Source organism: Lathyrus oleraceus, chromosome 6, assembly GCF_024323335.1.
Source record: "Lathyrus oleraceus cultivar Zhongwan6 chromosome 6, CAAS_Psat_ZW6_1.0, whole genome shotgun sequence".
NCBI lineage: Eukaryota > Viridiplantae > Streptophyta > Magnoliopsida > Fabales > Fabaceae > Lathyrus > Lathyrus oleraceus.
In genome coordinates, this window is record NC_066584.1 from 54834452 (window position 1) to 54848169 (window position 13718).

The window sequence follows — 13718 nt, forward strand, 5'->3', positions numbered from 1 at the left end:
GTTTAACGACCGATGACAAATCTTAGCATAAAACTTTTGGACAACCTACAAGACTTTCCACTTTGGTAATTACTTTTGTTGTTTAATCATTTGATTTAGTTTTGTTGTAAAATTATAAGGTTTGTCCAATTTTGGCTTTGCATATAATGTAAACTATTATTCTTCTATGATATGGTTCTTTAATGCAGGTACAATGTTTTTGTTTCAAAATTCTGCAAAATATGATTTTGTATTCTGTGATATGGTTCTATATTTCAGGTACAAACGAAAATATAAAAAATATAAAAATAAAAAAAAATAAAAAAAATTCACCCCTCGATTTTTAAATAAAATTGACGTAATAATATAGAGCTATTGCCTCGGTTTAAAAATAAAATCGAGATTTTATGTTGGGCGCGCCATCAAGCTTTGTAAATAACAAAAATGCAAATACTAGGGTTCAAACCCATGATCAGATAACTTTACCCATCGGTTTTTCATTAACCGATGTGTTAAATGATATCTTTTCATGTCGCCCTTCGTTACGTCGTCTCGGTAGCCGATGTTATGTCTCTTTCGAATGCGATGTAAAAAGCGTTATTTGTAGTAGTGCTTTAATCACATTATCGTAGCCATTCAAGAATCCAAAAATCTTAAAACCATAAAACTGAAAGATTTGGTTGGTTCGTTGGAGGCACATGAGTTAAGGATTCTCAAGAGAAAATGAGTTTAAGATTCGATACAAGCAATGCATGCCCAGACATGAAAGAAACATGGTGGTTCCAACATGTTCAAAGACAAAGAAGACAAGACTCAAAGCAAAAAGTCTTGGATGAATCCTCAAAAGCATAAGGTCGATGATATGGCTTATGAATCTTCGAAAAGATGAAAAAGAACCTCATATCAAAATGACAAACATGAGAAGAAAAATGTGCAATACTAAAACTGTGAAAAATATGATCAATTAGTTCAAAATTATTGATACAAAAAGAAAAAGAAGCCAAAAAAGATGTTGAAAGAGCAAACCCTTCGAAAAATAATAATTATCTCTTCTCATTCATCACTTTTTTTCTCTCTTTCATTTCAATACTTTTTCTATCTTCCTCTCAGTTAACTTTGTGACAAACCAACAATTTTAAATGTTATGAATGTTCTCAAAGTGTTTTTCACCAATGCGTAATGTTTTGTAACATAGTGGACATCCTTTTATACGTAATGTTATGAATAGTTAACAATATTAAATGTTAAGAGGACAATACATTTCTTTAACAATTTATCTTTTCTTTATACTAATGAGTTTGGCCAAACTCTATCTTACCTCGCCCATGTATTATATTAATGAGGTTAACTTTGATGTGACATTTTTAGGGCATTAAAATCCATGCATGTATTTAAATGTTATGATGCAAGTTGAGGATGATTGTCCTCACTCTGAGAGTGTATAAAGGAGATTACTGTATAAAATTTCAAATTCATCATAATTAATACATATAATAATTAAAAAATATATATTTTTGTGTGATTAAATTCTGAAAAAATTGAGAGGACAGTTGATATGCATAGAAGTTCTGAAAAAATTGAGAGGACAGTTGATATGCATAGAAGTTGGATGGATAGCAGACAAATATATTGAGGCACAAGTTTGGCATACAAGTTGCACAATATCTTTTTGTCCCTTGCAGTTGAAATGACTCTATACATTGTTTCTTATTGAAAAACAGTATGCTGGAATATGCCAAAGGACCAACTTGAAGACTTGTTTTTAATGCTTGTGGGTACATCCAAGATTCTGACACTTCCACTTGTGTTCGTTATGATCATGCAACCGTCTACCGGAGGCTCCGGTCTCATATACAGTTATGTATATCTCTACTAAAATAATATCCACTTTTAATCTAATTTTTTCCTTTTTAATTATATTTTTATTTACACTTAAGATTTTATTCAGAATTTTAAAGTAGACAATGATAATTTGATAGATTCATGTTTCAACTGAATTTTATTTAAATGCATAGAAAATCCAACCCACCAATCAAATCAAAATTGAATCTGGTTTCACCAATTCAATCTAAAACAGTAGCACCGGTCATAAAACTCATTTAGAAAAATAGATAAATACAAATAATTAAAAAAATAAAAATATTTAAAAATTGATACATGAATAACTTCTTTCTGCTGTGTAAAGTTAGCCATCCATCAATTAATTATGATGTGTCTCACTGATAAGTGGGGCCCACCATCCTTTGTTTTATTTATTATACCACCAAGTGGTCAGACAAAAAGGCCGTACATATTGTTTGCTTTCTTCTTTTTCTAGTGTAGGATTAGTTAAATATAAGGGTTATAAAAAGTTAATAAATTAGTTGAGGTTTTGTGTTTTAAAACTAAAATCAATTTAAGTAAATTATGAAAATTTGAAAATATATGATTAATTTTAAAAAGAAAACACAAACACAAATATATTATATATTTAGAAGTAATTCAACAATAGTAATTAAAATATTATAAGATGATACTCATATTAAAAATTAATTATGATTTCAATGATAAAATAAATGTTATTTACTAAAACAATCTTATTAATAATAGTTAGTGAGTAGTTATATAAATTAAAATATAATAAATAAGGATAAATTAATAAAAAAATAATAAATATTTTATTATTATTTTAAATGACAAATAATTTAAGATAAATAAAAATAGAAAAGAAAACACCTATTGTAAGACGGGGAGAGTAATAATGATTGAAAGTAGTGATTCTGGTTAGAGGACACTTATAGTGAAGACTAGTTATTAGTGATAGTGGTGCTCGATAGTGTCTGAATTGAATTGGTGGTCAGAGATGGATAATGTTATAATTGATGGACATGATTAAAATGTTAGTTTTCAATGTTCAAAATGATGTTTAGAATAGTAGTCAGAGATTCTGGGGAAGGTGATTGAAAGGAGATAGAATGGTGATCGAAGATGGTCAAAGTGGTGAATGACAGTGGTCAATATGGTGGTTGATAATGTTCAAAGTGGTTATCAGAGTAATAGTCAATAGTGTATGAGTTGGTAATCAGAGCTGAGTGGAGTGGTGATAGATAATGTTTAGGTGGTTGAAGTGGTGATTAGTGATACTTTAAGTGTATGGATCGGTGAATGAAAAATAAATACCCTTTAATTTGATTTTGGTGATAATATTATAAAAGAATAATTTTATTATCTAACATTTGTTACATGTATATAGAAAATCATTGAAACAAATTCGAGGAAATCTATCATGTGTAAAAGAGTAAAGAATTTCTACAAATATACATGAATCTAAAAATTTCCATTTAACAATAATCATCTAGCATCTCATATATTGCATTTATTAAATCATCATCTAAGGGGACATCATTCAAGATTAACTAAGGTAAATGCTTGATGCTAACACCCACACACAAATAAACCCTTTTTTTTTCTTTTTTTTCTTTTTAACAAAACATGACTTGTTACTACACTCATACACTAACAAGTGGTTATTGGTGGACCCTATATTAATATTATAACACTTGATGGTCCACCCTAGTGGTTGCCTTACAGATGAGATGATCTGTTAAGACTTCTAATATATGAGGGGACCCTTACACACTAATCACTAAATCCATATAAAAAACTACCTTTGGCTGCAAATATTTTTCAACCTCAAAATTCAATCACATGTTTTTTCTCCACTTCCTAAAGACATGACAACAGCAAAAGAAACTTCAAACATAGATCTCATACGCCATCATCTCTTAGGTGACACCATCTCTGACCCTTTTCTCCATCCTGTTAAACTTGAAAGCCCTTCATCAGATTTCGACTTCTCTTCATATATCTCAGACGACAACGACGACAACAACAAAAACAACACCTTCTTCACTTTCCTTGAAGGCTATGATTTGATATCAGACATGGAGTTCTTCACTCACACTTCATCTCCAAATGATGAAACAAGCCATTCAAAGGAAACCGAGAAATCAAATTCATCACCTGAAGAGGCTGAAGTAGAACTACCAATACCAAGTACTATTGTGTCATCAAAGAAGATGAAGGAAGAAGAAGAGTGTGTTGATGAGACAAGGAGGTATAGAGGAGTAAGGAGAAGGCCATGGGGGAAATTTGCTGCTGAGATACGTGATCCGTCAAGGAAAGGAAGTAGGGTTTGGTTAGGTACATTTGATAGTGAAGTTGATGCTGCAAAAGCTTATGATTCTGCTGCTTTTAGAATGAGGGGTAGGAAAGCTATATTGAATTTTCCTTTGGAGGCTGGACTGTGTGATCCTAAGCCAAATAGTTGTGGCAGGAAAAGGAGAAGAGAAAGTGAAAGTGAAGGTACAACAAGTCCTAGTTCAAGTTCATGATGAAGATTCATGAATAGAATTATAGATGTTTGTGATGATGTACAAGTTTGTTTAGTACTAATTAGTAATTTTTTTTGTTTTGTATTTGTTTCTGGATGAGTACTCATAGTCCATTAGAATGTTAAAATAATATCAGTAAGGAGTGTTTGGGAATTATTTGTTTAAGTCACTTGGTTTGTACATAGAAGCAAGAAAGAAATGATGAGTGAATATGAAATCAATGCAGATAATTCTTGCATATTGTTTTTTATATGTTTCTGGTATATAATGGGAGAGTGATAGAGTGTGAAAATATAATTGTATATATGAGTTAGATATTAAATTAATTTAGGATATTATCATAGAGATTGATCACTCTAGTTAAAAATGTGAGAAATACTTGATCAATAATCTCTAATAATATTCAAGCAATTTGACCATTGAATGTCATGAAACTAATGAATGGTTGCTAAGAACCTTCATAACAAGGAGATGACATTCAATCCAATAGACAATCATCCTAAATATTGAACAATTTCTCTAACTAACATTACTTTCATGAGTTTACCTTCCAATGTTGAATTGATAACTAAGATTTTAGAAAAATCAGCCATATTATACCTAAGTCATTCCTATAAATACCACCTCAGTTAAAGCGCTTCAAAATTTTAAACTATACAACAACAGATAAGTTGAAAAGGCTAAGGAGCTTTTTGTAACATCTTCAACTTTACTATTAAGTTGAGATCTTATGAGGTTTGTTTGGGACCTTGTGTATTTATCTCTTTTTAGACCTTTATGTCTATGTGTGTTATCACTCGTTGTATTAAGAGTATTATTCTCTCTGTTCCAATTTATAAGATATTTTATATCTTTTACATAAATTAAGAAACGTAATGAGTGTTGTATGGAAAAAATAAATTATGCATGACTTTATAATAATGTCCTTAATTTATTATAGATGAAAGAGAAATTTAAAGAATGTTGAGAAGAAATAATAATAAATTATAGCTGGTATGTTGGAAAAAAAATCATTAATGTTACATTGAAAATGTAAAATAACTTATAATTTGGGACAAATATTTTTGACAAAGTAATTTATAATTGGGATAAAGGAGTATCAATTTTTAGCATTCAAACCATCTTTAGAAGAGCTAACTCCTTTGACTTAGAGAACTTTAGTACTTTACGGTAAGGTAAGGGTAAGATGACTCACTTAAATTAACAGTTAATAGTACACTAGTATTATCAATTGAGGTTTTAGGTAAAGAATCAGCTAAAATTTCATATGAAGAATCATACAAAGCATCATATGGAAAAGCATCAAGAGTTATATAAAGAAGTAAATCTTTATTTTAAAATTTCTGGTGAGTATAATCTCTTCGGTTCAAGTCCTATTAGGAACAATTTGGAAGTGACTTCTCTCAAATTTGAACGGCTTATTAGAAATAGCAGCGACAAATGTATCAATAGTTTCTTCGATAGTCATGACAATTTGAAAACGTCTTAAAATTGTTGTTTCCCGATTTTGAAAAATTGTCACAAGAAATTACTTGGTCGAGTCGCTGACTAGGTCGCTCTCTTTAAGACATTTTGCGACACTATCCAAAGTTATGCAAAGCAGTCAATCTGCCATGATGTCTTTAGGATAAAATAATCTCATTCTATATTGTACGATTACTAATTACAATATGGATAATCAATCTAGAATTTCATTTTCTGATGGCACAAAGACTAGTCGATGATGATATAAATACAATTTGTGATATCTGGTTAATTACCATTCGTGTATTTGGTGTAAATTTGTCATATCTGGCACAAGGCAGGTAATTAAAACATACAACATAAAAGAAAAATAGTTAGATGAAGCCGATACAAGAGAGAGAAGAGAGATTTTGGAATACAAAAAATGTGAATCGAATAAAATGAGATTGAAATGCTATTTCTATGCAAAATTTTGATCCAAGTGGGAAAAACGTGGTGGGTGGGTGGGGGGGGGGGGGGGGGGGGGGGGGATGGAGCGGATCGGGCTCAAAACTAAATTTTATGGAACTTGATTAGCAAGGAAACATGGAGGAAAAGTAAAATCGTGGAAAATGGGTAAAAAAGTTATGCTTACCGTTACGGGCTAACATACCAATAATTAATTAATATACAACATACTAGTAATTAAATTTATTAATATTAATTAATATTAAACAATTTTCACCATTTTGAGTATCCAAAAATAATGGATCACCCAAGGCTAAGTCTGAATCGAACCGATTCAAGTCGGATAGTTGGACGGCAGTGGCATTGAGCTCGTGCGATGGGTTATGGTAGTGCGTTCTCACCCCTTTCACAAAATTGGATACCCCTTAGGTCACCCTCAAGAGATCAACCTTCCATATATAAGCACTACTAAAATGTGGTATCCTTTCAATATGGGACTTTAATGAACTTTTTCAAATTCACATCTACACACACTACCTCATACTTATGCTTGTTTATTACCAACTTAAAGTCAACAATCCATTCCAATTCTCCACTTATCCTTTGATTTCCAACAATCACCCACTTGAATTTAAAAATTTATTTTAAAAGTAACGTCAAACGTTTCTAAGATTGTGCATAAACAAAGGTGTCTATGACTTGAACCTATGTGTAGCAAGTAAGATTCCGATTCAACAAGAGTGATACAATTTTCTTGACCCATATCTCAAACATCAAACATGCCCCCAACCTTTTCTTAAAGCGTATTTTAAAAGCCTAGCTTTAATGGCCTTCCACGTTTATCTCAGTTTAATGAATGTTCTATGAACTCTGCCTTAAAATCAGATAGGAATCGTCCTAAGTTCATCAATCACACAAGTGAGTATATCAAGAGTACTAATGTAGCTAGGCACTCCCTCATATAGAATATATATCTCATTAAGAGTTTATATAATCTCATTATTTTATCGATTTAAAATTCATACTTCTCTTATTTATACTAGCATGATCACCTCATATTACTCGGAACTTACTATTACCCATTAAAACTATTTATTGGGACCACAATTCTACTAGGTAGGGTTACCATCATGAGAAACCCACTTCTTTGTAGGAATTAGTCTCAACTTATTGGATGTATTATAAACTTTCTCTCTAACTAACTCTTTCGTCAAAGGATCTGCTAAATTTTAATCAGTGCATATATTATCCACTCTTACATCTCCTTTAGAGATACTATCTCTGTCAGTGTTCTGTGTAACACCCCAAACTTTAGTTATTTATTTTAAATTAAATTTATATTATATTATTTTATTTATTTGAGTGATATATGTGTTTTATTTGAATAATTGGTAGTTAATTTAAATTAATTAATATTAGAGATATTTTAGAGTTGAAAGAAAATATAATTTTTATTAAAATTAAGGAATGAAGAGTGAATTGAGTAAGAGCTGAGGTTGTGTTGAGAGTTGCAGAAATAATTAAGTTAGAGTATTATTTATTTAAAACTAAATAATAGAATTTGGAATTTAAAAAAAAAAGTAAGAATAGGTTGTAAGGAGTTTTTAGGGGGTGAGAGAAGTAATTAAAATATTTAGGTTAACTTAAATAGTTAAGTTGAGAGGACTTTTGTACTATACGTGCAAAAGTTAGAGAGGGGGCAGAAAGAGGCAGATCTAGGAGAAATCTTGGAGAGCAAGGAGTAATCCTAATCCTAAAAAGTCAAAAGAGTTCATCAATCTGCAATTTCAAGGTAAGAGGTAGAAACTATTCACATATGGGTGTTAAGGTAGTCGGATAGTGAGAGATCATCACTCTCTTATCTTCTTCCTCTTAATTTTGTATTTGTGTTGTATGTTTGTGGCCAGAGGATTTGCCTCAAACTCTTTTGTTTAATTCTTGAGTATTATTGTATTGTGGTTTCTTTTTTGGTCCTTTTTTGCCTTGTCGATGCATTGTTGTTGTATGATGCATTGTGGTTACGCCTTATGGCAAAATCATAATAACTGAATTATGGTATATAATTGTCTGTGGCTGTGAATTTGTGTTTTTGGAAGAAACCATTAAAAATAAAAAAATAAATTAAAAGGTGAAATTTTCAAAAAAAAATCAAAAATAGTCGAAAAATTTGAGAATCAGGGGAGGGGTATTGCGGCGGCAGAGCTGCCCCTGATCGGCGGCGACACGATGCCGCGCTTGGTCGGCAGCTACGTCGGAGGCGCGCGACTCAATTACATGATGTCGCGATCGGTGATGCAGAGTGATTTCGTGCGGAGGGGGAGGACACGACTCGGCGTTCAGGCCACTGTCGGTGGCAGCGCTCGTGCAACAGAGGCGATAACAAGCATATGTACGTGGGAAGGTCGGTGACAGGCTGATTCAGCGGTTCGACAAACACTGGGTCGGTGATTTTTGGTTCGTTGTCCAGTCGGAGAGTTTCTGAGCAATTTCGAGTTCAGAGACCTTTTTGATAAGTTTAAGAGTCAAATTTGTTACATTCGAATTGTTAGAGTTGTTAAAGTTGCTTTAAAGTTGTTTAGGGTCCATTTGGTTGAGGGATTTTAGAGGGGAGAGGAGAAAATATTTTAAATTATGTATGTTTGATTCAATTTTTTATAAGGGGAGGGGAGAGGATTGGAGGTAATCAAAATCCCTCCTAGAGCCCTTTTTCAGTTCCTCCGAATTGGGTTTTTTTGGGAAGGGAGGGAAGGAGAGGATTTATGATAAATTCTGTTTTTATTATATTGACAAAATTACCCTCACTTTTTTTATTAAAATTTTAAATTGTCTTTATGAATATTATACGTTAATTTTATCAACTTATTAGAATTTCTCCATATTTTTTAACGGTAACTCCATTATTTTTATCATTATGACTCAACTTTTTTTTCATGTATTTTGTTCTATTCATTTTTATTTATTATTTTGTTTAAAATAACTTAATTATTTTATAAGTTGTTGTATTGTATTACATACCAATATATAATTGTAATATGGCTTATATATTATCTAGAATTTAATTTTATAAATATTTTATAGGATAAGATGGATCATTAAGATGACAAAATGGTTCATATGATCATTGATCATATAATGTGATTTTATAATGTTTATCAATATTTTGTTTTCATCTTAATATATTTTAGAGTATTTTAAATATTAAATATTTTGTGTTTGGTTCTCTATGTTGTTTATGAATTGATAAATTTCTTTTTTGAGTGAATATCATTTAAAAAAAAAATTATTTAGCATGAGTGTTATAATATTTTAAGGGTAAAAATATAAATTAAATTTTAAATCTCTCCCCTCCCCTTGTGAACCAAACGTATGATTAATTAAAACTTCTCCCTCCCCTCCCCTCCTCTTTATTAAAATCTCTCACTCCCCTCTGTTGAATCAAACGGACCCTTAAAGTTGGAGTTGAGAGTATATGATACACTTGGGTTGAGTTTGAAACCTTTTGACATTATAAGACGCTTTTTGAGTTATACTTTTATTTGTTTAATACTGCAAAGTCAAAAAGGTTATATTTTGAATTATTAGAGTTAAATTTTAGTAATTTGACAAGTTCAGAGTTGTTTTGATAAGGCTAGAGTTTGCTTGTGATTAATTATTTTCTTACACTGTTGGCAGGCTTACCTGAATAATAATTTTGCTTTGTTGATGAGTATGTTTCAATATTATATGATTATGTGATTGAGCTATAATTACATAACATATTTTGAGTTGAGTAGTTTAGAGAGGAACTACATAGTTGACCTAATATTGGAAGAATTTTGGGTTTAGAGAGGAACCTTGTTAAGTTTGACGTGTGAATGTAAGTTGTCTTGTTGAGTATGTGTTGTGATTGTTGCTTGTTGTTATTTGTGCATTTATGTATATCAGAGTTAGGTATGACTTCGGTCCGACGAGACCACGGTTCAGAGAGGAACCAATGCCAGTTTCAGGTTCAAAGAGAAACCAAGTTCATAGAGGAACTAGAGACATGGATAGTTCAGTAACATAACCCTAACATCCATACCTTGGTACCACATGCATATTGGAGGAAAATGACATAGCATTTCATTTGCATTGTAATTGATTGTGGGTGTGAATTAATATCCGCGTTGATGTTATTTTTATTTGAAACTATCATTGTTGTTTATTACACCGATAACATCTATGAATTTATTCTCACCCCCTTTTTGTTTGTTATGTTGCTCGTTGTGATGATGATGCAATTACTCAGTTAGAGGATCACTAGATGCTGCTTGTTGCAAAGGATTGGCGTAAATGCCAACTTCTTTATGTTTACCATTTTGAGTTTAGTTTTCTGCGGTGTCGCTCTGGTAGTGTAACATCGGGACGAGTTTATATTATTTGATTTTTTCTGAAATTGTTGACTTATTTGCCTCTATTTATATGTTTTCAGTTGAGATGAAATGAGTTGAATTTCTACTACGTTGTTATAAAGTTTTTGAGAAGCATGTTTATTTGAGAAAGATATGTGACATCCTTGCTGTATAAATATGAAAGTCATATGTGTTTACTTAATTAAGATTTTTCGGGGTTTAAGGTGTTACATTGCGCCCCCTTCTTATTTGACATCTCTTACCATTATAATAAAGATTTTCAATTTTTGCAATATCCGCAATACTATCATAATGGATCAACACATATAGCATATGCTTTTCCTGTAAATGGATGTCATCTAGCAAGCATGTTAACCAACTTCTTTCTTCACTGGTGTGGATCTCTGTGCTTGCAGGTATAATCAAGAAGTGAGCCAAGATGGTGAAGCTTATGGATAAAAAGATGAAAATTAATCAGTAGCTTCTTAATTTTGATGATGTCATGGTTTTGATGCTTAGTCTTGATGAAGACATGGTTTTGATGATGATAACTCATAAAATCAAGCAACTACTAAAGATATCTCAAGTGGTCAAGTATGCATAAGATGGTTGATTAAGTTATCCTCTCGAATCAAGCTAGACATTTGTTTAAAGTCAACATTACTGTCCAACAACTCTCAAGTGAAGGATTAGGCTTTCTGATCACGGGTGGTTTAAAAATTTCAATCTCTCAGATGATGGTAATGAAATAGAGATATCTCAAGCCTCATCAAGAAGACTCAAGGTTCTTGTGTGTACTGAAGTCAAGATAATGGTGCCAAGACTTGGAGCTATATTGTGTGAAATATAGAAAGTGTGAAAGTTTGTATAATCGTGTTCGTCTAAATGATCAATGTATTAAAGACACAAGGGTATTTCTGGAAAAGCCACACACACACTAAAAATATTTATAAGCCTCTCATTTCTCGATTAAAATCACCAAAAAAACATGTTTTTTGTGCCTAGTCAGTTGATTTGGGAAGTGTCCAATTGATTATGAGACTTTTTGCAACTATCAAATAAATTAGATCTTTGACATAATTGATTAGATAATGTCAATCGAGTTTATAATTGATTGTGACGGTCTCTTAATGATTGATAATGATTCTCCATCAAAACCTTCCATTTTAGACATCAAAAATTGATTATTTGAGGTGGCTAATCGATTATCCTAATTGGTTAGGTGTATTAAAAAGCTCATGGATTATTTCTAAATTTAAACCACATATTAGCCTACAAATATAGAGTTTCTCTATCATTTTTCATAGTCCAAAAATGTGAAAATTGTCTCTTTTCATTTTTCTCATAACCTCTCTAAATATTTGATGCTGCAAAAGCTTATGATTCTGCTGCTTTTAGAATGAGGGGTAGGAAAACTATATTGAATTTTCCTTTGGAGGCTGGACTGTGTGATCCAAAGCCAAATAGTTGTGGCAGGAAAAGGAGAAGAGAAAGTGAAAGTGAAGGTACAACAAGTCCTAGTTCAAGTTCATGATGAAGATTCATGAATAGAATTATAGATGTTTGTGATGATGTACTAGTTTGTTTAGTACTAATTAGTAAGAGCCTGTTTGAAATGCATTTTAAAAACTCTTTTTTAGTTTTTGAAAATTTAAAATTTAAAAACTTGTTTGAATATAATGTTTTGCAAAAGTGTTTTTAAAAACTCTTTTCTATTTTTCAGTTTTTAAAAACAAAAAAGTGAAACAGTTTAGTTGTGTTTTGCTTCTTACTTTTTAGTTTTTAGTATTATAAAACTTGAAGAAAAAACATAAAAATTTATAATTTTCATTAATAGCATTAATGTAATTTTAATAATTTTAATATTTTAAAAATAAAATAGAAAAACGTATTTGAAAGAGTATGTTATTTCTTTTATTTATGCTCTACCTTTTCAAATATGTTTATTTATTTTACTTAATTTTTTTTGTGTTTCTTAATTATTTTCAGTATATAATTTTTTTTTCTATTAAACATGGAATCCCATTTTTACTTGTTTTTTTTCTTATTATTATTACAAACAAGTGTTATGTGATTTGTAAAATTAAAAATTGATTTAACCCAATTATTTGTATTCGATCAAATATCAATTAATTTTCTTAAGTTTGTAATATTTTATACAATAAAATAGATTTTAAAAATAAATGATAAAATATGCATTTTTATTCTCTTCTTAAAATACTATTAAAAGATTAGATTATCAAACAAGTTTTTTTATTTTCATATTTTCAAAACAGTTTTTAAAAATTAGTTTATCAAACAAATTTTTTGTTAATTTTCTTCTTAAAAATAGTTTTTTAAAATAGATTTAAAAAACAAATTTTAAGAACTAAAATTAAAAAGTGTTTCAAACATACCCTAATTCTTTTTTGTTTTGTATTTGTTCTTGGATGAGTACTCATAATCCATTAAAATGTTAAAATAATATTAGTAAGGAGTGTTTGGGAATTATTTGTTTAATGTATTTAAAATTTTAATTGGTTCAACATGTAAGTCACTTGGTTTGTACATAGAAGCAAGAAAGAAATAATGAATGAATATGAAATCAATACAGATAATTCTTGCATGTTGGTTTTATATGTTTCTGGTATATAATGGGAGGGTGATAGAGTGTGAAATTATAATTGTATATATGAGTTAGATATTAAATTAATTTAGGATATTATCATAGAGATTGATCGCTCTAGTTAAAAATGAGAGAAATGCTTACTCAACAACCTCTAATAATATTCAAGCAATTTGACCATTGAATGTCATGAAACTAATGAATGGTTGCTAAGAACCTTCATAACAAGGAGATGGCATTCAATCCAAAAGAGAATCATCCTAAATATTGAACAATTTCTCTAACTAACATTACTTTCATGAGTTTAACTTCTAATGTTGATAACTAAGATTTTAGAAAAATCAGCCATATTATACCTAAGTCATTCCTATAAATACCACCTCAGCACAATCAAATGACTTGCCTAAAAAATGAGAGTAGTGAGTGGCATTTAACATTAAAGCGCTTCAAAATTTTAAACTATATAACAACAGATAAATT

General features: G+C 30.5%; 1 protein-coding gene across 1 annotated transcript; it reads left to right on the top strand.

Moving 5' to 3' along the window:
- The first annotated feature begins 3514 nt into the window (after nt 1–3514).
- On the top strand, nt 3515–4602 carry LOC127097062 (ethylene-responsive transcription factor ERF107). The gene has a single exon (XM_051035574.1). It carries the CDS (start codon nt 3693–3695, stop codon nt 4350–4352), a length of 660 nt encoding a protein of 219 aa, XP_050891531.1. The 5' UTR covers nt 3515–3692; the 3' UTR covers nt 4353–4602.
- The last annotated feature ends 9116 nt before the right edge of the window (nt 4603–13718 follow it).

Coding starts and splice junctions, on each gene's coding strand:
- LOC127097062 (XM_051035574.1), top strand. CDS start 3,693: ATGACAACAGCAAAAGAAACTTCAAACATAGATCTCATACGCCATCAT.